This window comes from Castor canadensis, chromosome 6 (genome assembly GCF_047511655.1).
Source record: "Castor canadensis chromosome 6, mCasCan1.hap1v2, whole genome shotgun sequence".
NCBI classification, from domain to species: Eukaryota; Metazoa; Chordata; class Mammalia; order Rodentia; family Castoridae; genus Castor; species Castor canadensis.
Window position 1 is genome coordinate 43875505 of NC_133391.1, and position 23126 is coordinate 43898630.

General features: G+C 48.6%; 1 protein-coding gene across 17 annotated transcripts in view; it reads right to left on the minus strand.

The window, feature by feature from the left end:
- Positions 1-23126, minus strand: part of Mical3 (microtubule associated monooxygenase, calponin and LIM domain containing 3) — a 202530-nt gene that overhangs the window by 19686 nt on the left and 159718 nt on the right. For 6 of the 17 annotated variants that reach the window (XM_074076457.1, XM_074076455.1, XM_074076447.1 and 3 more), the window contains 12 exons: positions 21126-21367; positions 19223-19312; positions 17032-17172; positions 15756-15818; positions 12175-12285; positions 11203-11349; positions 10580-10662; positions 7752-9570; positions 7193-7287; positions 2536-2586; positions 1131-1241; positions 299-392 (listed from right to left, as the gene is read on the minus strand). In XM_074076457.1, coding sequence (XP_073932558.1) covers positions 299-392; positions 1131-1241; positions 2536-2586; positions 7193-7287; positions 7752-9570; positions 10580-10662; positions 11203-11349; positions 12175-12285; positions 15756-15818; positions 17032-17172; positions 19223-19312; positions 21126-21367 — 3047 coding nt within the window. The remainder of the gene's footprint in view (positions 1-298; positions 393-1130; positions 1242-2535; positions 2587-7192; positions 7288-7751; positions 9571-10579; positions 10663-11202; positions 11350-12174; positions 12286-15755; positions 15819-17031; positions 17173-19222; positions 19313-21125; positions 21368-23126) is intronic. The other 11 variants (XM_074076450.1, XM_074076446.1, XM_074076444.1 and 8 more) reach the window with 10 other exon arrangements.

The window sequence follows — 23126 nt, forward strand, 5'->3', positions numbered from 1 at the left end:
AATGATGGGGAGGAGGAGCTTGCCATCAACAGATGACAGGGTCTGAGATTTCATTTTTACAGGTAAAGGGCAACTTGTGAGAAGGGCTGGGAAGCAGGCCCAGGCCACAGGGTTGCCCAAACACAGGTGCTTTTCTTTTGGTTAACAGGAAGCCTCAGCTGTCAGTGATACAGGGACCCAGATAATTCTGCTGGAAAAGGAGCGCAATTCCAGAAGAGGAGATGCAAAAATGACCCTGCCCAGTGAGGAGGGTGGATTCTCCAGAACAAGCCTCCTTGCAAAGGAAGCCAGATAGTACCTGCTTCGCCTCGGAGTGCCTTCTCCACTGCAACCCCCCTCTCCTCCAGCTGCCTCTGCTTCTCCTCCACCTGCTCCAGCTGTCGTTGGATGATCTACCAAAAAACAGCAGTGTAAGCCCCCAGCTTTCTCTCTTACCTCCGGCTTGGAGAAAAGCTATGCTGCACAAACTCAAGAGGGGAAAAAGACAAATTACATCAAGATGCTGGAAGGGACTATGGCCCACAGGCATTATGTTCAGAGTGCAGTGTGCTGACCACCTGTAGCTGGACCTCCCTGGCCAGGCAACAGGGGCCAGTTGCTCCCTGCAGCAGGACAAAGACAGGAGGTGGATGCATTTAAGTATCTCAGACCTTTATGATAATGAAATTGCTAAAATACTGGAGGTGGTTCTTAGAAATAAATAATTAAAGAAAAAGTCTAGGATAGTGTAAGATGTAAGGCCTGAAGAGAGAAACTGATGACTTGGGGCAGTTCTAAGCTCTCCCCACAAAATTCCAGACCCATTTTAAGGCTGGCAGGCTACTAACCTGAACACTATTGCTTAAAAGTGAACTAGTTGACTTTAAAACTTTTCTAGACAATGAAATTTAGGAAACTCCAGCTGTAGCTCTTCCTTTTTTATCAACAGCTCCACAACAATGGGGGCCTCTCTAGCTGCATGGAGTCAAAGGCACTTGGGGGCTATCATCTCAGATGACAGAGATATCCTGTCTGCCTCTGCTTGGACTCCTTCACCCTCCCTCATCCTGGATGAGGCCAGGCTGGGTGCACAGGAAGGTGCAGACACTTGACTTGCACCCACAGGGGCTGCTTTACTGCTTGTGTTGTACCTGGGCTCGGTGCAGCCGCTTGAGCTCCTCCTGCTTGGCCTGCCTCCGAGCTGCCTTCTGCACACGCCGGGTCAGCTTGGCATTCAGCTCCTCCTCTGTGTAGGTTCTTGGCTGGATAAACAAGAGAGATCTCCTCAGCCAGGTGCAGGAAGGCTGCAGATGGGTTTGGGCGGCAAGCCGGCAGGAGCATGGGGAGCACTGTCCTCTAAGTGGGAGCTGGTGCCTGGCAGACAGTTGGGCACTGGATGTGTGTAGTCCCCTGCTGCAGTTCATCTAAAGGTTTCATGGGCATGTGTCCCTGCTAGAGTCCTAAATGCCACAGAGCACAACTAAAGACCCACAAGGTGAGACAATTCCCCTCCTGTGACAGGAGGGTAAGAGGGGACTGAGTGTTAGGAGGTTAAAACCAAAAAAGGACATCATACTCCTTTATCACTGAGATCACTTGTTTCCCAAATGAAGATGACCATACTTTTTAACACCTTGTGGGTGTAAAAATCACGGTGAACTGTTCCCCCAAGCCTCTTGCATCTGAGGCATACAGTAAAAGGAAAAAAACCCCTGAAAAGTCAGGATCCTTTTATTTTCTTGTTTGGTATCAAAAGTCACTTTCTTCAGATGAGTGGTATTCACAAGGTTCTTTTAAGAAATAACACCCAATGCAGAGAAAACAGGGATGCTTCTATTTTAAATCTGAAGGGATGGTAGGTGATCTTCAACTGACTCTTGGGTCTGCAGAGGCAACAGTCACCATAGAGAGGAAGAGAGGAGGTGGCCTGGCCAGTGTGGTTGTAGCCTGTGCCGTCAAGATCAGGAGTAACGGGGCAAATCCTATGCAATCTCACTGATGTGGCCTGCCTCGGTCCACTTGCACCGGGCAACCAGTGAGAGGCACATATGGAAGGTTTGCCTTCGTTCATGAGACCCTTTTTATTGCCTCTAAGCAAACCAAAATTAGAACCATTTTACAGCCTTTAAAGACTTCCATATTCAACTCAGGGGTCCTCAAGGAACTCAAATGATAATGTAGGGTCAGGGGAACAGGCAATGGGCAGCCCTTAAGGATTGTTGTGGTGTTCCAGGGCCCTGACAGTTTACCTCACAGACCACAGCAGAGGGCTGGTGGCCACCCCTTATGGAGCTGCCCAAACCCATGGCGCAGCTCTGCCCACCCTCCCCCCCGGGCATCTGGAACAAAATGACCACATGCTCTCTAGCCAGTGAAGAGCGGGTGTCTCATCTTCCTTCTGCCTCAGGACATAGCTAAAAGACAGACTCGCTGCTACAGCTGCATGCACATATGAACAGTTAGTGAGGACGTGGCTGCAGGCCCAGCAGGGCTGTCCCAGGTGTTAATCACAGACAGGCATGCAAGGAGGGCCAGCCAGCGGAAATGAGACACTACCTTTGATGAGTAGGATCTCCTGAATGCCAAGGCGTGTGGTACATAAATCGACTTTTAAGGGGATGGCAACAGAAAACAAAACAGAATAGTAATGATAATGATGATTAAAAAATTAAAATAGAACACAGAAATGGAGTAAAATCAGTTAGAAGTTTAAAACAAACACGAGACTTAAACACATGATCATTTTCCACAGCATCACATAAGACTACATGAGGAGGACCTGGGTGTGCAGACCCTAGCAGCTGCATCCTAGCGAACTCTGGTCTTAATCAAAACCGAGGCTCACTTTTCTACTCGCTGAATAGAAACAGGTTCTTCATCATCTCTCAAATCTTCTCGTGTCAGTATTCCTTGTGAAGAAGCCTAAACTGTTTAAATGTAGGATTACAGGTCCCATTTCCCCCTTAGTAACCCATTCCTCTGCTTGGGGAAATTTAGACCACTTCTGCCACTGACTGTTCTATGCTGTGTAATGGGGGTGGGTGGGGGAGGATTCCTGATGTCAGACATAGACACAGAGGGAAACGGAGCACCAAAATTCACATCCTCTCCCAAAAGGCTCTCTCTTGGCAGTGTTCCCCAGCATGGCCACATGGGTTCAGTGTGTCACCCTGAGACTGGGAATGTAGGCTGTTTCCTGATTATACCTGGTGAAGGGAACTGAAACAGCATAAATCACTGCTAGTCACAGAAGTATTTCAGGCAGTAATGGTAACCCCTTCTTGCCGCCTTAAAATGCTGAGCAGAGCTGCTCAGGGCACTGTAGTCAGTTACATTTGCTCTTCTGGTCTTTTCACTGGCCATATTAAGTGGTTAAAAAGCTGTCAGGGAGCCAGAGAGGGAGGATGCTTGAGTCTGGTGGCCCACAGGATAGGGAGATGCTGAGAACTTCAGGAGGAACTGCAGTGCCCCAGTGCTCATGCTGCTTCTGTCTGTCCTGGGCACTGGTACACTGGGGACACACATGTCACACACATATTGGCTGGAGGAGAATGGACTTGCCTCCTTTAACTCTTGAGTATGGACACCCTGCCTTGGGCCAACTCATCTCTCCCACAAGGCAGAGTGAGAGGAAGGTTTTCACTGTTAGAACAGGCTAGTTGAAAAACAAAAAGGACAGCCTGGGAAGAACTCACATGACTATGAAGCCACACCTAAGGAATGGCATTGGTCTACAGCCATACCACCCTGAACGCGCCCGATCTCGTCTAAGGAATGGCATTGACACTTGAGGCTGCTGCAAAGGTTAGGGGGTAGCACAGTGGCCTCCTTCTCCTTAATTCATTCATTTCTGGATAAGATGGCTGGTACCAACTTGGTAGCGGCAGTAACCAGAGTAGAAACACCACACATCTCAGGTGTACTGGAGACAGTGAAGCCCAAGAGTGTGGCTGGTCATGAGAGAATGAGGATGAGGAGCTGTTGGAGGGAGGAGAGCACTCCATTGGGCCACAATGGCCAAGAAGCAGCTGTGCTAGCCGCGCTATGAGTCAGATAGAAGCAAAGGAAAGAGGTCAACGCAAGTTACCTCTTGGTGGCAGGGCTATATGTGGTTAAAAACACCAGCACTATCTAAATTCTTTTGTATAATAAACATTTAAACAGAAATAAAAGTTACTTTTTTTTTGTCCTATCAGAACAAAATCCAGGCACTTTGATGGTGCTGACTCCGGACTGGGGTCTGTGTGGCAGGAGAAGCCCTTGCCTCCATTCGTATTGCACAGTGGCCCACAGCTAGGAGCCTGCACTAGAGGCTTTCCTCTCCAGTAAAGTCAAACATCATTCACTCTCAGTCCCCCTGCTCCCCACTTTATTCTGAAGCTTCAAAGCTAGAAACGTTTAAAGAGGAAGACAATGAAAACTTGAATACCCTTTACCTAGATTTCCTCACTGTCACAGGTTTTTTTTGGATGGTACTAGGGTTTGAGCCCAAAGGCTTTGTGCTTGCTAGGCAGGCGCTCTACTGCTTGAACCATTCCTCCAGTTCTTTTTGTTCGGATTATTCTGAGACATAGTCTTGCTTTTTGCCTAGTCTGGCCTGGACCTAGAACCTCCTGTGTGGTAGAACTGGAGTTTGAACACAGGGCTTTACGCTTGCAAAACAGGCACTCTACATCTTAAGCTACACTTTAGTCCACTTTGCTTTGGTTATTTAGGAGTTGGGAGTCTCATGAACTATTTGTCCGGGCTGGCCTTGAACTGTGATCTGATATCAACCTCCCAATTAGTAGGATTATAGGTATGAGCCACTGGCTCAATCCTTGGCACCCAGTTCAATCCTTATATTTTAAACTTCCAGTCATTGCTGGGATGACAGGCATGTGTTACCATATCAGCTTTTTTTTGTTGAGATGGGGTCTCAAAAACTTTTTTTGCCCAGGCTGGCCTGGAACTGCGATCCTCCTGATCTCATCCTACCACATACACCTTGAGATGATAGGTGCATGTCACCTGAACTTTTGCCTGGGCAGGCCTCAAACTGCAATGATCCTCCTGATCTCAACTTCCCAAGTAGCTACGAATATAGGTGTGAACTCCAATGTCAGCATTTTGCAGCATGTTTCAGAAGGGGTGTGTGTGTGTGTGTGTGTGTGTGATCTTTAAAACATTCTAGACATCATGAACCTTCATCCCTAAAAATTTTACCATGTACCTCCTCATAAGAACAAAAGACATTTTTCAATATAATTACAGTACCTCTGTCACTCGTGAGGCCCTTGGCGTGGATTTGATGAGACTTATAAATACTATACACACTGTTCACCATCAACTTTCCTTAACTGTCCCTAAAATGTCTTTTATGGCTTTTTTTGTTCTGGTTTGTTCTCCTAGTTTTGATTCCTTTCAAAACACTGAAGACAGTGCCCTGCCTTCACTTGGTTTGACTCCACACCATGGTAGGAGCCAGGTTAGCTGCCTCCTAGGCTCTGTTTTGTCTTTACCATGTCTTATGTGACCTCCAGCAAACAAACAGCTTTGTCCCTGTGGGGTCCACCTAGTGTACAAGATCTTCAAGGCCCTATGGTTCTAGGACTTGTTGTTCATATAGCCGGGGGGGGGGGGGGTGGGGGTTTCTTTGCTCTTATGCCTTCAAGGCCCTGGAGAATCTGTGGTCAGCGAGCAGTTGCACTGAGATGATGGTTTTAGCATTATCAGTGTGGGCAGCCAGCTGCTCAGCACTGTGGCAGGGTGTTTCATTAATTCATGGAGAAGCAATGGAGAGACCCAACCACAGCAGCAACCACAGATGGACACTTATGACCAATGTGACATGAAACTGAACATCTGCAATACTAACCATGGAGGAAAGGGAACCTTAGACTATGTTCTACTTTCTTCATAGATGCCCTTCAGGATTCCCTAAGGCAGCATCTGTCCCCAGTGTTGTGATATGTTTAGAGACTACCATGCAATCTTTGGCTCAGTACCAGCACTGCAAGTAGTTCTCAGCCAGGAGCACTCAACTGGAGGCAATCGGAGGTTAAACTGAGAACACAGGGGCTCCCAGACCCATACTTAAATGTGGCCTGGAGGTACACAGGCAGCCTAGCTCTACAACCAGGTGGAGCAGGAGGAGAGGCCTGTCATTCTAGGTGTCCCGGGGCAGTGGAGAAAGAGCTGGCATGTCCAGGGAGATGAACACATAAGTCCAAACCCCAGAAGACTTATTGGAAAAGTATATGATGTTCCAGGGCAATCTTCCATTCAAAAAGGAAGGTAGGGGGCAGCGAGACTATCACCCTGCACAGGATGGGGCAAATGCTCCAGGGCTAACAGACAGGAGCAGGTAGGACCCTCACACAGAGTGTCACCACCCCTGTCTTGCTACTGAGGCTTTTCTGGACCTTAGTTCCCATCCAATTGCTGTCACTATGACATAGATGCCCTGTTAGAATACTCTCTAATCAAAGAGAAAATTAAAAAGAGAGAAAAAGGACAAACAACAACAACAACAAAACAAAAATAAAAAGAACTCTAACTCTCTCCCTCCTCCAACTTCACTGTATCTGGGAAAAGCTACCATAACCCTTGAAAACCAAAAAAGACTGAACAAGCACCCAAGGGAAGCCACCAAGAAGGAACCCTTCATAGGGAGCCTTTGCTCCTCAGGAGGGCTGAGTGGCCACCCCTTCTCCTAAGCCCTGGTGCAGCCAGAGGGCCCACACCACTCCTAGCACACACTAAAGCCAGCTTCCATAGGCAGGAGGATGGCCAGGCTCATCCGTAAGTGAGCAACTCAGCCCACCTCCTGTCCACGCCTGGCTGTCACTCATTACTGCATCTACGACCTGAAGCAGTATGGCAATCCTTTCCACACTGCCAGGTCTGGCAGATGCTATTCCACACGGGAACAGTGCCAGGTCGCTTCTAAAGGCAGTGACGCTTGTACATGGACTGCCTTAGAACACCAGACAGCTTGCAGTGGAACCTCCCTCCAGGTGTGCACTAAAAGAGGCCTCAGGGAGGACTCCTTCCTTCTGGGGCTCTTCCTCAACCCTGGGCTGGCTCAGCATTCTGCTGTCTGTCTGCTGGGAGGTCAGGGGGTACTAATTCTCCACCTCAGCTTTACTGGGTTTCCTGTCTTCTACTCTTCAGGAGAACAACAGTTGGTTAGCAACACTCCTAAAGACCTACCAGGACTGGACCCACCCACCTCTCGCTTGGACTTCTGTGAGGATTTCTCAAGGATGTCGTCACTGGACAGGTCCGAGTCCTCTGAGAAACTCAGCTGGCGCCGGAGCTGCAGCTCTACAGGGGTTAAAAGAGGCTAAGTGAGGACAGTGACCAATACCTCAACTTTTACACGTGTAAATAAGCAGCCAGGGAGATCAGGGGCTTATGATTCCCCTCCCACAGGGAGGCGCTGTGAGCTTGGGTGCAGGTACTTGTCCCCATAGGGCAGCACCAACACCAAACAGATGGCACCATGGAGCACCTGTCCAGCACCTTCCTGCAGGTCTTTCCTTTTTTCCCACTCAAAATCAGGCCACCTCTGGGGTAATGTGATGTTAGGAATGGTGACCTCCAAAATCTCCCCTACCCAGTTTCAAGAGGGCTTTAGAATTATTTTTTGATGTGGGGATATGTTCTGGACACCTATGGTTTCGTTCCCTTCTCTCTTAAGACTCCTTGAAGGAGCAGCATGTGAAGGTAGATCTTTTAAGAACTACCACATGACTGGACAGTGCATTTCCTGTGGACTGCTGATATACCTGCTCTCACAACAGGAGACATCCTGCGTTTGCTGGAGTCCACCGTGGCACCACTGGATGGGGTGCTGGAACAGGACTTCTCATCACCCTTTTTCTTCTTGTCCTTCTTGTACCCAGAAAAGACTGACTTCCACAAGGACTTGGGCTTGGCAGCTGCTTCCTCCAGCACACTCGAGCTAGGTTTCTCTGTGGGCCGGCCCTCCCCTTTGGGCTTCTTCTCTTTCTTGTTTCTGCGGGGGGAGAAGAGGGATGACCTTTTCTTGCTCTTCCCACTGGAGCCCTCAGACGAGGTGACGGAACCATCTGGACCCCCTGAATCTGATGGAGGGGACAGAACTTCCTCACTGGTGGCTTCATGCTTTAGGGTGGGCTCCTCGGAGCTTCTGAGGCCTGAGTGCCTGGGGGACTCAGACCTGAGTTCCTTGCCCTGGGAGGCTGCCAAGAGTGCTGTGCGGGACCTGGAGGCCACAGATACCATCTCCATCCCCTGCATCTTACTCAGCTGCTTGGCCATGGCGTCTCTCAGAGCCTGGCTCTTCACAGACTTCTCCCGGGCTCTCATACGCTCCTCAGCCAGCTCCTTGGCTTCTGCAGAGACTAGGGGTAGCCCCCTCTTCTGTGGCTGGGTGCTGCCCTCCAGAGGAGGCAACCGCCCATTCTCCTTGGCCAGGGGCCTCTCCGGACGGGGCCAGCAGGAGGGAGGCGTGAAGAACTTCTCCTGCAGACTAGAGTCCTCGGTCTTTTCATCATAGGTGTCCTCCACATCATCAGCAAAGGGAATCTCGTCCACACTCTCCACAAATGACTTCCGCACCTCTTCCCTGGGGGGCTGGGCAGGCTCCCGTGGGGGCCGCATAAAAGGTGGGGGAGGAGGGATAACCGAGGCCTTGGGCTCAGCTTCCCTGTGCTCGCAAGTCTGATAGGGTTTCCTTCTTAGGGTTGCAGGCTCCTCGTTGGGAGGTGGGGGTGGTGGTGGGCTGGAAGGTGGGGTGAGCATGGTAGAGTCTGAGGTGTTGAAGCTCTGGCTGCCCAAGGTCTTCATGTTGGAAGAGCTGCCATGGAGGCCCAGGCCAGAGCTGCTGGATAGGTCCTTGTGCTCCTCCTGGGAGCTCCTCAGCTCTCTGTCAGAGGGTGACTTGGGAGTTAGTAGTGGGGGCTGGTCACCAGCTGACTTTGGCAGCCCGAGCCTTTTAGGAACAGGTGGGGGTTTCAAAAGATGGTGCCCCTCATTCTGAGGAGACTTTTCAACTGGGTAGGACTTTAGGGACACTGGTGGGAAGGCAGGTGAGGGGAAGCTGGGCTCAGGCCCCTTGCTCCGCTGCACAGGTGTGAGCCCGAGGCTGCGGCGGATCTCTGCACTCTTCATCCAGAACTCCTCTACCAGATCACTCCGTTTCAGGGCCTCATCCACAGCCAGAGGGCTGCCCAGTCTACCCTGGGGGTCACCTTGATTCTCCATGGGGAGGGGAGTCAGGGGTGTGGATGCTTTGGCTGGAATTGGCTGGAAGCGTATGGGGGACTTGGTGGGGGAAGGGATAGTGGCCTCTGAGGAAGGCTGAGGCTGGGAGCAGATGGGGAGCTGGGCAGAGGAGGGTGTGGAGAGGCCCAGTGGTGATGCAAGCTGGGAGTTAACAGGTGAGGCAGGTGTTCTGGCTTCTGGCAGAGCCATGGGCTGTGATCGGATGGGAGAGCATGCAGCTTTCTCATCTGCAGGGGCTTCAGCTTTGGGCTTCTCTCTGGGGAGCAGAGGTTCAGGGAAAAGGTACTTCTCAGGGGATTTCACCTTTGTAGAAACAGAGGCAAGTGGGATTTGGGGCCCCTACAAGAAAAGGAAGACAGAAGCTGCTTAAGAGGTGAGTATTTCAATGGTCAGAGATAACGTTTAGGCAGCTTTCTTTCTCAAAGGGCTGATGTGTTTAAATAAATTACTCTCTCCGTCCTTTTAGCTATTATTTGAATGGCTCCAGGAGAAGCTTCCTTATTTTCTGCTCTATTTGTTCATTTTTTTTAGGTCTCCCCCACTTAGTTTGAATAGACTGAGTTTTCAGAGTTTGGTTCATTTCAAACACATTCTGTTTTCTTTGTCCACTGACATGAGCTGGCCAAGATTGCTAATGAATTAGGCTTTCACTGTAACCAGCAATCTCCAGATCTCTGGGGTCCCTGAAGGCCCAACATGGGGCTAACACTGTGAAGTTTAAGACTGTTAGTTGGCACAGTCTGCAGGTCACAGTGTCCTTACTTGGAAGTTTTGAGATGCACTCAGGTCCTTCTATCATGCATTCCAGCGTCTCAGTGAGAGGAAGCTCCCTAATTCACAGGTCAATTGCTGAACCGTCCCATGCTGCCCAGAATACCAAAGACCCTGTCTCTTTGCCGTCTTCTCCATTCTGCCTTCTGAAGCCACATTCCCTGGGACATTGTTATAATGTATTTATAGAACATTCTCTAAGTGATTCACACACCACAGGCATATCTGGAGGTATATTTTTAACTTAAATAGTTAGACATTTATTTTAACATAAAGAAAAACATATCTGTCACAACCCACAATCCCACAAATATCACTGCTTTAATATAAAAGTTTATTTGTCCATTCAGGACAAGGACTGAACTACATCCCCAAGGCTGCTTCTATTGTCAACAGCCCTATTTAGCACAAAATGCAAAAAAGAAAAAAAAAATTTTTTTCCCTCAGAATGAGGCTAGTAGGCTACTTTACCTTCAGTCTTAGTGGGGTTCACGCTGTGGGCCATAAGACAGGTCTTACTATGCCCTTTTGGGGTTCTGTCAGTTACTTGTCCCTCATGGTGAGATTAAATCCTTACCTCTGCCACAGGGCTGTGGGCTGGGGTGAACAGAATGGCTTCTTCCTGAGGGGTCAGGATGGGGCTAAAGTCCTGGGAAGGACCTGAAAGAAGGAGCACAGGAATTTACAAGAGGAAACCAGTCTTACCAGCTTCAGTCTTGTGGGCAGCCAGTTCCAGAGAGGGTCTCACACTGCAGCCAGGTGGCTGCTAAGAGCAGAAGCTTAGCTAGCTAACTCCTGTTGTGTTTTCTAGAAAGAACCACCCTCAGAAATGAGGGGACACTAGGACAGTACTTCTTCAAATACAACCCAGTGCCCTCCCTCTGCCAGCATTCCTGGCAAGTGTGTATGTGTGTGTGTGGTATATACTATCTGGGTTCCAAGCTCTGAGATAGACCATCATCTGTTCATGGTCCCAAACAACACAAGGAAAGGTGCTTCTGGCCAAAGCCATTTGCAAAGGCCTGTGGCCCGGGACAGGAGGAGGATGAGGTGGGGAGGAGGAGGGATCCTGGCTGTCTGCAGGGCTGTTGTTGAGCAGCATGGGCTCTGCTCTGAATCCTCACCAGGTGCCAATGCCTGCCCCCATGGCTCATATGGCATTCTGCATGCTGTATCTCCTGCCAGCAGCAGCAGACCTACCTCTCTCTTGTTGCTTTGGTAAAGCTGGTGGTTTCTCCTCTTCATTTTCTGATACCCTCAGCTCCAGCTCTGCTTCCACCTCAGCCTGGTGCTGCAAGCGAACCTCTGTTTCAGCATCAGATGGGATGTCATCAGACCAGTGCTGATCTGGGGTGGGGGTGGTGGTAACAGACACAAATTAGTGTACATCTTGAGTCAAGATATGCTCTTCTGTCTCCTGTTTCCCCATAAAACAGCCCAATGGATTGACTGACTGCAGTGCAGTAGTGTGAGGTCTGGACTGAGCTTTGCAGTCCTTTTGAGCCTGGCCTCTTAGGTGGCAACAGACCTTGCCTGCTGTTTCATCCTGAGCTTCAGAGACATAGCCAAAGCACTGACCAGGTGTGACTTGCATTGCCCTCTGCAATGTGGGATCTCCTTGAAGCCTGGAGTGAGCCACTTACTTTTTAAATATAGTAACCATGACAATTACAGGCCACCACAGGAAGAAAAGCTTCAGGTGTGCCAGTAGAAGGACTCAATTTCCCTCTCCTTTCACCAGTCCCTGACCTACTATCCAACACCACAGCTGAGGTCTGTACACATCCTCACCATCTTGCCTTAATCTTTGTTTTCCTTTCTCCCTAGTCTACCCCCTGCTCCTTTCCCTCCAGCCAATGAGATGGTAATTCTTAAAATTCTTCAAGTGTCCTGGCCTCTAGTTTTCAGGGGCATCTGCTGGATTTAAGGCAGCCTATAACCAACCACACACAGTTCAATGCACACAAGCTACTCAGGGTGGGTGAAATAAGACTTGTTCAAGTCACTTGTGGGACAAAAAATGACCCAGGAGTCCTAAGGGTTGCCTCTGGAGCTTTTGATATAAAGTAGATTACTTGGATATTTCTGGCCCTGCCCTCCCTCCCCCTCCCCCGCCCTGCCACGGGAAACAGGAGGTCACCTCAGTAGAGAGTGGAGACTGGGGCCCCATACCATCATCCAACTCAGCACCAGTGTCCCCAGGGTCCCCATCCTCTGCAGCCTCCCCTTCTGTCTCTGCTGGCTCTGAGTCCACATCTTCCAGTTCATTCTCATCCAGTGGGGCTGTAAAGCAGAGATGTTCAAGGACAGGTAGAAAAGAGAAGACAGACGGACACACGGCCTGTGCAGGGAGGAGGAGGGACTGCTTTTCCAGGGTAGTGATGTGACCAGCCACAGGTAGGGGAAGAAGGCCAACAGGATGGACTTGAGGAGTGCTCTATAAGCAGTGTGAATGCTAAGAAGGGCCCAAACCATTTTTCTATGAGTAGGGTCAAGTGCAAAGAGAACAGCTTATGGCCTGGCTGAGTCCCATCTTCCCTGAGGCTGCTACGACTGCCTCAAGTGTGCAATGGTCAAAGGGGACACTGTTGCTGAACTGTTGGCAGTTTATAATAAAAGCTTCTGGTTACCAGTGCCTTTGAGCCATAAACTACACTGACCATTTCACAAGCCAGGAGCATATACTCCTCATCAGGATGCAGTTAGATGGACCATCCTTAATGCCTACCTTTGAGTGAGAAGGCTGAGGCCCAGCAGTTCAAGTGACTTACAGAGGGCCCTAATGTTCAATCTAGAGTTACAGGAATGATCAGCAGGACCCCTGAGGGTCCCACCCTTTCCAGTGGCAGAGGGTGTTGCTTTTCTTGGGAAAATTTAGAAAAGCATGAGGGGGGCAGGTTGAGGGGATATGTAAAGTTCCCTTTCTGGACTCAAGTAGCCCTTTCAGGCTGCAGAATGAAGCTAGGCACTAATCTCTCCTGAGGGGGAACCGGCTGCTAAACATGCACACTGCCTGGCCCCAACCTATCTCTCAGACAGTGCAGACAGGCAGTGGTGAGCATGGGCAAGCACTGCCTCAGGACACTGGAAGATTCACAGTACCCATCTGCCAGGTCCATAAGGACTTCCTGTAGGTTCCACGCTCAGTTACTCCTCCAATCATTCCCACAGACATACATTTCAGAATTGTGGTAATGTTTTGAGTTACACATAAGAGCCCGAGGCCCAAGGTAGGGGAGGGAGCAGAGGGCCTGGGGCACAGTTGGGTGAATTCCTTCCTTGTTTTCATTTTTAGATAGAACAAGAAAACACAAAATTTGCTTAAGGCATGGGAACATTAGACTGGATGAATTTCTTTAAAAAGTTGAGCTGAAAGTGGGAGAAGGCAGTCACAGAACAGCCAGATGTTTTCAGTGAAAGTTTCCTCTGCAGGTCAACCTAGTGAAGCTGCCATCCCTCCTAAATCCTTCACTCTGATAGAGAGAGTACAAGTGACCACTGAGGTCAGGTGATGATGGATCTCCAGGAAGGGATTCCCTTTGGCAGTAGGGTAGAGGGAGGGATTGGAACTGAACTAGGAGAGGGCACCTTGAAGGTGCTGGGAATGTTTACTTCTTTTTCTTTTCTTCTATCCCTCCTCCCTCCCTCCCTCCTTTTCTCTTTTTCTTTTGCAGTATTGGGGTTTGAATTAAGGGTCCTGCACTTGTTAAGTAGGTGCTCTACAACTTGAGCCATGCCTCCATCCCTGGGAATGTTTAACTTCTTGGTCTAGGTGATGGTTGAATTAATTTTTTTTAACATTTTATTAAATGTATTTATCTTTTATGCAAAATTTATAAGCTGATGGTTCAAATCTATGAAGAACTTTTGTGAAATTGAAGAAGTATGGGAAAAGATTTGGAATAGAACAGACAGTCCAGGGTTCAGAGAGAGATGGCTGTGCACCAAGAGAAGTTCTAAGTTGGTGAACAGTTAATGCCACCTGTTCTTCTGAAATACCAGAGCAGCCCAGGGAGCTGCCAATGACATAGCATTTTCTTACAAAGATGGCCTTTGCTGGGAAAAATACTACTCAATAATTTCATAGGTGTAAAACCTTTGGGTGATGACACTGCTTTTGGCCACTCATAGAAGATGATTTGTCAAAGACCAGAGAGCAGGACTCTGGAGGCACAAATGATCCAATAAAAGGCAGCAATCCTCTGGGCTCTTCTTCAAATTTGAGCTTTATGCACTGCACCATGTCTGAAAACAAAAGGTTGGGTGGGAACAGAACACTGGCCCAGATCCAAGATGGCCCTTTGTGCCTCACGTGTTCACTTGAATGAATCAGCAAGTGCCTGGCAGCAAGGTGGCAATTTAACACTCTCACTGACAAGTAAGCTGGAAGTGAGCACAAAGGAGACCACTCTTTGGACTCTCCCAGCTGCCACTATTTGGGAATAGGGTTAGCCTGTTCCAGTCCTGGTCTTTCAGTTCATCATGACATTCTCCCTCTTGGAGTTCCTACTAAGAAACACCTGCTGTAGAGTCAGAAGGGAGAGGGTCCTACACTCCATGAAGTACCTTGAAAGGAAAGATGGTCACACATATCAAAAACAAACAAATAAAAACCACATGAGAGCTATCAGTGCAGCAGCAGCAGATGTTCGAGGAGACACAGCTTGAGCGATGGAACTGGGGGATGGAAACCAGGTTAAGATGGAGCGCAGGGTGCTGGAAGCAGCCACACAGGTGAGGAGCCACACACTACAAAAGCCAGGAATCACTGTCTATTTCAGCTGCCAGCTTGGACATCCTTCCTCCTTAGCTTTGTCCCCTTGTCCTGTGCTCACAGTGCTTGTAGCCAGGGTCAGCTGCACTAGGTGCTAATAATCTTTCCAGAGGCCTACAAAGACTTCCCTTACTGTGTGTGTGTATTTCCTGCTTCTGGTGAGGACTACGGGGCTGATGGTAAAGATCCATGAGTGTAGGAAATGACTGCTAGGCCTGTGGCTCTCAGCCCTTCCCCATGTGGTGCTTGGGAACATGTGCAGGAATCCTTAGCTGCCGTAATGACTGGGTGGGGATGGAAACTGTGCAGCAGCATTAAGAGTGTGGACAGGAAGGACTGACCTGTCCCAAATGCCAGTAGTATCTCCTTGAGAAACATGCTTCAAGAAAAAATTAGGAAGGCCAACTAAGGATTCTCAATTATCTTTTGGCATAAGACACTGCTGCTCAGTCTATGGATCCAGGTGATATCCCACCTGGTTATACCCAGCTTGCCCCTCTGACTTTGGCTGAACAATACCCACTAGTCTTTTGCCCTCTGTTCCTCTGGTAAATTTACCCTACCTCCTTCCTGAGTTTTGACTATTTTCTTCTTTGATACTTTGGTAGATTTATGGAATAATTATGTGATTCCTCTGATTTCACACTCTATCACTATACAACTTAATTTCTATAGACTAAACCATAGTCCAAAAAGGTTTCTTAAACTTTGGTCTTTATACCCTCTTAATAAACAAAGGTGTATCTCTGTCCTGTCTACACTGCTGCTTTCCTATAGTTTGCCTGAGGGTGTGGGGTGCTCCTGGTCCATGCAGGGATGGGCAGCCTGAATGAGGCATGCACGTGCCCTCCTCCCCCCGCTGGCTCTGCTCTTGCATGCAGCAGCTACAGGACCAGAGTCCTGGTGTTAAGGCACCAGCAGAGCTGCCTAGAGAGAAAGGTTACGGTGAGTGGGGAGGGATCAAACATCACCAGACTACCTCCAGAGACCGTCTCCAGCCAGGCCTGCACTGCTGCGCGGCGAATGGAGGGAAGGCCGGGCACTGAATTTAAAACAAATGATAAATGCAAAGTTACACAGCAGTTAAGTTTCCAGGGAGGAGAGCTGAGGTCAATCCTGAAGTCCAACACAGAAGAGAAACTGAGCCAGTATCACAAGATGAGGGTTGACCGTCTGCTGTTTGCCTGTTTGATGGGTACTTGGAAAAAAGAGAGAAGAGGGAAACCCAAGAGAGGGCAAACCTAGGGCTGCAGAGCCATCCCCACCTCAGTCTTGCACACCTGGTCAGCAGGATCTCTCTCAGCAACTTCTGCACTGCTACTGGGTGTCTACAGTGCTGCAAAAGCCATTAACAGAGGTTGGTCTTGCCTATGGCAAAAATTGTGTGTTGGGGAGAATGAAAATCTGAGTTGTCAGAGGACAGAAAGAACCTTTCTGTGTACTTTTAGGGTATGGGGCCCATAATAGACTCCAAATGAATACACCCATACCTGTAATAGGTTCATCATGCTCTAATGAATAAGTGACTCTAGTTAAGTGAGCCAGAGAAGGTGGTGATACCAAGGGTTCCATTTGGAAGATGGGTAGCTGAAGAGAATGATACTAGCCACACTCCTCAAAGAGTTTCTTTGTTTTGTTTTATTGCTATTCCTTAAAAGAAGCCAAGCACAGTGGCATACATCTCTATTCCAGTCACTCAAGGACAGCCTAGCTTAGCAAGACTCCATCTCAAAAAAAAAAAAAGATGCCAGATTAAGGTGCATTTGCTGGGAAACACAGACCATCTTACCTAAAATCTGGAGTTGAGACTGATGCAATGACTAGAGGCCTTCCTGATAGACATCTCTTAATTTCACTTTAATCCATGCTTCCCCACTCCTGTCATGCACAGTCACACCCAGACACATTCCACAGGGAAAGTACTAACACATTCTACAGAGGGGTGAAGAGTTAACTCTGCAAAGAAATAAGGGGCAAATTCCTGTGTTTTCTCAGGTCAGGATCACTTTATTGTTTTGTATCAATGGAGAAAGAGCCTACATTTTAGTCCATAGAGAATTTTACATATACTTGAATGAGAGTTAAGGGCAGTGGTCCTGATTAACATTAGGAAAATGCAATGTTCTGTTGCCTCTTACTTTTGATCAAACTGGTGCCTTTGGCCCTAGCAGAAAGGTCCTCAGCAGCAAAGGAAGGGATGCAGTGATGGAGATGCTTAGGACCCACACCGGGACCCTGGGTCTCAAAGCAGTTACCTCTAGAAGTGGAGGACTCAGAGGTTGGAACCATTCTCTCCTCCTCCTCTTTCTCACGAATGTGTGTCCAGTGCACATCAGCCTGGATCGCCAAAGGATCTGCTGGATTTATGATCTGCTGCAGCCTGTGATTCCCAGCTACTGTGCCAGGTTCGAGGGATGTAGGAGATGGGTGAGGGGGTGGATGGAAGGAGAAAATAAACAGTCAAGAGAAGGAGGGGATGAGACACCACAGGAAAGGAAACAGAAGAAAAGTTACAGTATTTGCCAGGACCAGTTTGAATCAGAAAGAGATAAAAGTTGAGAACACACACACACACACACACACACACACACACACACACACACACACACACACACACCTTCCCCTCATTCAGTTTGACTGAGTCATTTAAGTTGCACATGTACTTCTAATTTCAGTGAAGAGAATCACATATTCCAACTCCAAATGCAGAGGAAATTTTCCTTTCCGATGCTCTTTTTGTCCTAAACTGCATTTGAGGAACCCAAAAATGCCAAGAAGGAAAAAAAGAGCAGAGTACAACTGGCCTTGGAAGGGCCATACCTCCAGGGGACTAAGGACATAGCCAGACTCCCAAGGAGTCACCCAGCAAGGTGCTTACCATCACCTGCCAGGCTGACAGTTTTCCTCTGAGATTTAAGCCAAGTGATAGGATAAAGGCAGGCAGGAGCAGTGCCATTTTGTCATGAACCAGCTAGCTTGCATAGGACAGAAAAGGACTTTGTTGGTACTTTACTCTTTTATCTTCTGCTGCCATGGAGGAAAAGTACCCCTTTTGTAAGAGGCTACATGCTGGGTCAGTGGCAGGGACACAATCTGCCAGGAAAGCACCAGTGCATTCTACAGAGGGGTGAATAAGTACCCCTATCTAGAAATACAGGGAATAGAGCGCAAATCCTGGGAGGACAGTTAGGGGAGGCAGTGGCTGGGAGAGGAAACAGAGCTCTATCCTTAGAGTCCCAAACTCCAGGAGTTCAAAGGTAGGAATGAAGTGGAAACCTCTGCTTTTTCTGTGGTTGAAGCCCTTTTCCTTAAAACGCCCACTGATGCCTCTGGACATGAGACCTGGTTTCTCAGCTACATGAAACTCTCTAGTGGCCCCTAGGCCATTGTCAGAGCCTCGGAATCCACGTACAGCCTCTGCCCCATGGGACTTCTATCATTAGTGCTTGGATCATGACACAGAGTAGGGTTAAGTACAGGACAGCCAGCAACTTGGGATGAGGGGGCACTATGGTAAGGAGGACAGCAGTTTAGGCAGCAAGAGCAGGTGCCACTGATCTGAAGGATTTTGGAGTTCCTGCCAAGAGTCACCTTCCATCTGGGGGTGTAGGTCACCTCTCCCCTTAACAATCTACCTGGACAACATAGAATTGGCTTTGGTCAACACAATGACAACCTTTTCACTTGTAGCAATGGAGATGACATATGGGCAGAAAGTACCTATGAAATCCCCTTTTTGCTGTGACATTGAGCATCAGCCCTTCCTGGCTCCCTTTACTGGAGCAGCTGGTCTATATTGATTCACAGACTGTCTCCAAGGCCGACTTGCCTTTATGGTGCTAGATGGGGCAAAATCACAGTAGTCCACTAAAACAGCCTGGATGTCTTAGGATGGGGAAGGTGGGTCAGAGAGAAAAAGGCAGGCCCTTTCTCTATCTTCTCTCTTCTTTTTTATGGTACTGGGGGTTGAACTTAGTGCCTCATGCTTGTAGGTTTTCTACCCCATGAGCCACATCTCCAGCTCTTTTCTTGAGCTACACTCTGCCTCCGCTAACAGCCCTGGGGAACTTGTCAACAGTATGAAGCTAGCATTCCTCTTTCAGAGAAATGTTAAAGGTACCTGGGGTGGGGTGGAAGAACTGTGGCTGTGCCATGAGGTTTTCTGCATCAGAGAAGCCAAGTCTTAACTGAATAAGGGAACTCTTTAGGGGCAGAGATAGGGCCATTTACATAAGGCCTTCTCTGGAATCTGTTGACTCACATGTTACTCTGCTTTGTCTGGGAAGGCTGGGCCCAGGGACAGGTACCTGCTAGATATGTGTAAAGCCCGTAGATGCAACTGTATAAAAAACCAGATCTTTTCATGTGGGACCTGCTCTTGGAGGCAAATTTTGGATGGCTGCTTAGGGAGCCAGGGTATAGTGGAAACAGGGGAAAAGTGGGTACCTTTACATGTACCCGTTCCTTCTTCATTTGAGAGATGCTGGAGCCACTGGCCTTGCAGGAGTTCTCTGTCCCAGGGACAATACTCCCCTTCTACGGCAGAGGGAGCCAGACACCCACAGACAGCATCAAGAATCCCGCAGGGGACAAGTGGAGAAAGGATGGAAGGGAGGAAAGAACAGAAAGCAGAGTTATCTACAGCTGCAAGCAGTTGGGTCTTGTAACTGCCCACACAGGCGTCTAATTCTGCTGCCCAGAAGATACACATTGCAGGCTGAGGACAAAGGCTCCACCTGGGAACACCCAGAACTTGGCTGAATGTGCTGTTTGTGTTTCTCTAGTTCAACTATAGGCCTGGTCTTGGCATTAGGTACAAGCCCAGGCAGTTAAGTCTTCATGAGGGGAAGCTGGAGAAGTTCTATAAAGGGAGCAAGTCTAACCTTTAGCTGTGTCAGAGCTAAAAGACACCAAGCAGCAACCCTCACATGGAGATAATAACAAGGAGAATGAGATACCTTCTCCATGTGGCTTCCTTCTGGGAATGGCTTCCCTCTGACGTGCTGTGGATGTGGCAAGATGCAGAAAACTCAGGCTCTAGCTAGGATCTGGCTCCTTCCTGTGCAGCCTTTTCCTGGTCTTATTAAACCGGGTGAGCAGAGGGCACAGGCCACTTTGTGGGTCTGCCCAGACTCCACCGTGGCCTTCCGAGGGGCAAGTACAGAAGGTGTGGGACAGAAGTTCATCAGAGGAGCTCTCTATATACCCCCGAGAAAGTGTCCTGAACCTGACAACTCACACTGGGACACCTTCTCACCAGGGCTGTGTCTGAGCTGCACAGTTCTCCAGGGACCAGTTCACAAACATGCGCCTGTCTGGGAAGGGCTTGGGCCTTGCAGTGCCAGAGAAAACAGCCCCTGAGATAAGGCCAGGCAGCAAGCACACTGAATTCCAGGAAACGCAGATAAGCCCCAGGAATGGCAGAGCAATTTCATGTCAATCCACTGTATCTAACTGTCCAGAACTTTATCTGTTCCCTGGACATGTGGGAGAAACTGGGGCTTGGAAACTAGAAGACCTGAATCCCTACATTTGGTTCTGTGTCCTATAGAGAGAGAATGGCCCTCCAAGGAGGAGTCAGGTCTTTATCTTCCCTGGTTCCTTTCTTCCACCCATGGGACCTCTGTGTGGCCAGGAAAGAATGATTTTCTCTACGCAGGCAAGTTCCTCATTTCTCAAGCTCACAGCCACAGAGATGGACAAAATAAAAAAAACCCTTCAAGCCCAAGGCAAAAAGGATATTTCAGAAGCAATTGGAATGACTGAAAACAAAGATGCTCCTTCTCAGGTCCCAAGAGTTACTATTGTTGATGGAAATCATATAGTGGGCACCTAAGCTCACAGCAGCCTGTGATCCAAGACTGGGAATCAGGGACTCTTTACAGAGCTCAATTCCTCTGCCTTAGTAAAATAAAATTTTCTGGAATCTTTGCTCCCATTTCCTGAGTGGGGAACAGGAAATGTTTCTCTCCGCCCCCACAACGTCTATGCTTTATCTTTTATACTAAAATAAATTCTTGCTAAAAATTAAAAATAAATTTCTAACTGAAACTAAAAGTAAAAAAGAGAAAATGAGAGACAATGAGTATTCTAATTTGGACAAAGTCCTTCACTGGTCCCTGCCTTCCATTTCCAATTAAAAATACAGATGCTACAGGCACATAATTCCCACTGCAATGGTCTGCCAGACACCCCATGTCCTTTCTCTGCGCGGGACCTATGGTCAGGCAGCACAAGAGAATGGTCTTAGGTTCTGAGGGAAGTACACGTGTGACTCCAGCCACCTCATCTCTTACACTTGAATGTGGGTTCTAGGGACAGGGTCAGGGCTAGAAGAGACTTTTCTGACCTTCACTGGACTCTTCCTCCTCCTCCTCCTCATATTCTTCCTCCTCCTCTTCTTCATATTCCTCTTCCTCCTCTTCTTCCTCCTCAGGCTCAAAGCTCTTGGAGGCCTCTAGCTCCTCTTCACTTCTTCCTTTCAGGAGAGCATGGATTCTCACTGCCTCCTTCCAGGGAACGCCGCCCAGGTCAGAGGTAGGCAGCTGGTCTTCCTCCTCTTCTTCCTCATCCATTTCTGACTCAGAACTGCTGTGAGGAAGCAACCACACAACTGAGTTGCGGGGACAACACTGAAAAGGGAAGGATGGGAGCCACAGTCACAGGCAGTGTATCCCAGTAAAGCACCTGCTGGGAAGAGCACCTCCCGGAAGGGAAGAGGACAACAGTAAAGGATGAGAAGGAATGGAAATGGAAAGAGGGTGATGATGGGGGCAGGATGACATGCACGTGAAAGTGAACTCCTACGCTGACCCACACAAGTGAGCAGCCCAGCCTGTGGGAGTGGTGGCCAGCAGACACCACAACCACTGAGTGATGGTTCACAGAGGGCCTTGAGAGCACAGCAGAGGTGGTAGACTCTACTATAAACTCATGACCCTGCGCACTGAGGATTCATAGAAAGTTCTCTTTCCCCTGACCCAGTGTTTGGTTGGAGGAACTCAATTCTATTTTACAGAAGTCAGTTAGAAGCCTCTCATGAGAACCATGAATGTGTGGGGGCAGAGAAGGAGCTCCAGAAGGCTGAACTGAAAGAACAATCAGCGGCATGTATGGAGAGGGGGCTAGAGGAGGAGGCAGCAGGTCCAATTTTCTGGTGCTCCTTGAGACTCCCACCCTCCCCCGCCTCCCCATACACAATGTGCACAGCATAGGTGAAGCATAGCAAAGGCTCTGCCCAATACATAGGTATAGACAAGACCACAGGAAAGGTCACAATCTTTGAAGTAACGACGCCTGACAATGAGTTACATTCTTTACACTGGTTCTCTTCACAGCAAAAGGCCAGCTCAGCTTGGAACAGAAGCAGTGGTAAATTTGAGAACTTATGCAAGCCAAAAATCCAACTTCTACTCTCTAGGACACCCCTTCCCAGTCCTGCAGTGTGACAAGCAGGTCATGAATAAAACTTCATTCACTACAGTGCTATAGCTCTGATGGAGTAATTTCCAAGACTTCTTGCACGGTATGATTATTCTAGAAGCATCTTTTTTGGGAGAGACTTTGTATCAGTGAGAAGTGTGTACTTGAGCTGGCTGGAGGAAATTTGACTTTCTGAATAAAGTACTGGACCAAATTCTGGGCCATAGAGCCCCAAGCCCCAGAGGCATCAGGCCTCCTGACTTCTTGTGAAGGTGGGGTCCTTTCCATCCAGGTCAGGCTCCTCACAGCCGATTTGTGTGTGTGAGCATCCTGGGACAATGACACTGATACTCACTACTAGAGCTACTGGTTCTGTGTAGGGAAGAATTTAATCTTCCCAAAGAGACATCTGCCCTTGTTCTCACTCAAGAAAGGAAAACACTAGCCCCTTGGAATTCCTAGCCTGAGGGCACCGACTTTGTCTGCTTGGGGCTGTGGGTGGACAGAATAGTAAGTGGATCTAGGGTTGAGGGCTACCTGTTCCCTATAGTCTTACTATGGGGGGTGACTATACCAGAATGACCAATGATGTGATTTAGGCTTTGGGTCACATGGTATTGGCTGATCTGGAGATGAGATCAACCACGTGACTATCAATCAACTGGTCACTGCCTATGGAATGGAGTCCCAACAAAAACTCTCAAACTCCCAAGCCTGGGCGAGTGATAACTGGTGTGTATTGTTGTACATCAATACCAAGAAAGCAACGCTGTCTTGATTCCATGGGGACAAGACAATGGAGGCTCTGATTCTGGTAGTTTCCAGGACTCTACCATATGCACATCTTTCCTTGGCTGATTTGCTGATTTTTTAAGTCTGCCTCCTTCCCCTGTAGTGAACCACAGCCATGAGTGTAAAAGCTTTCAGG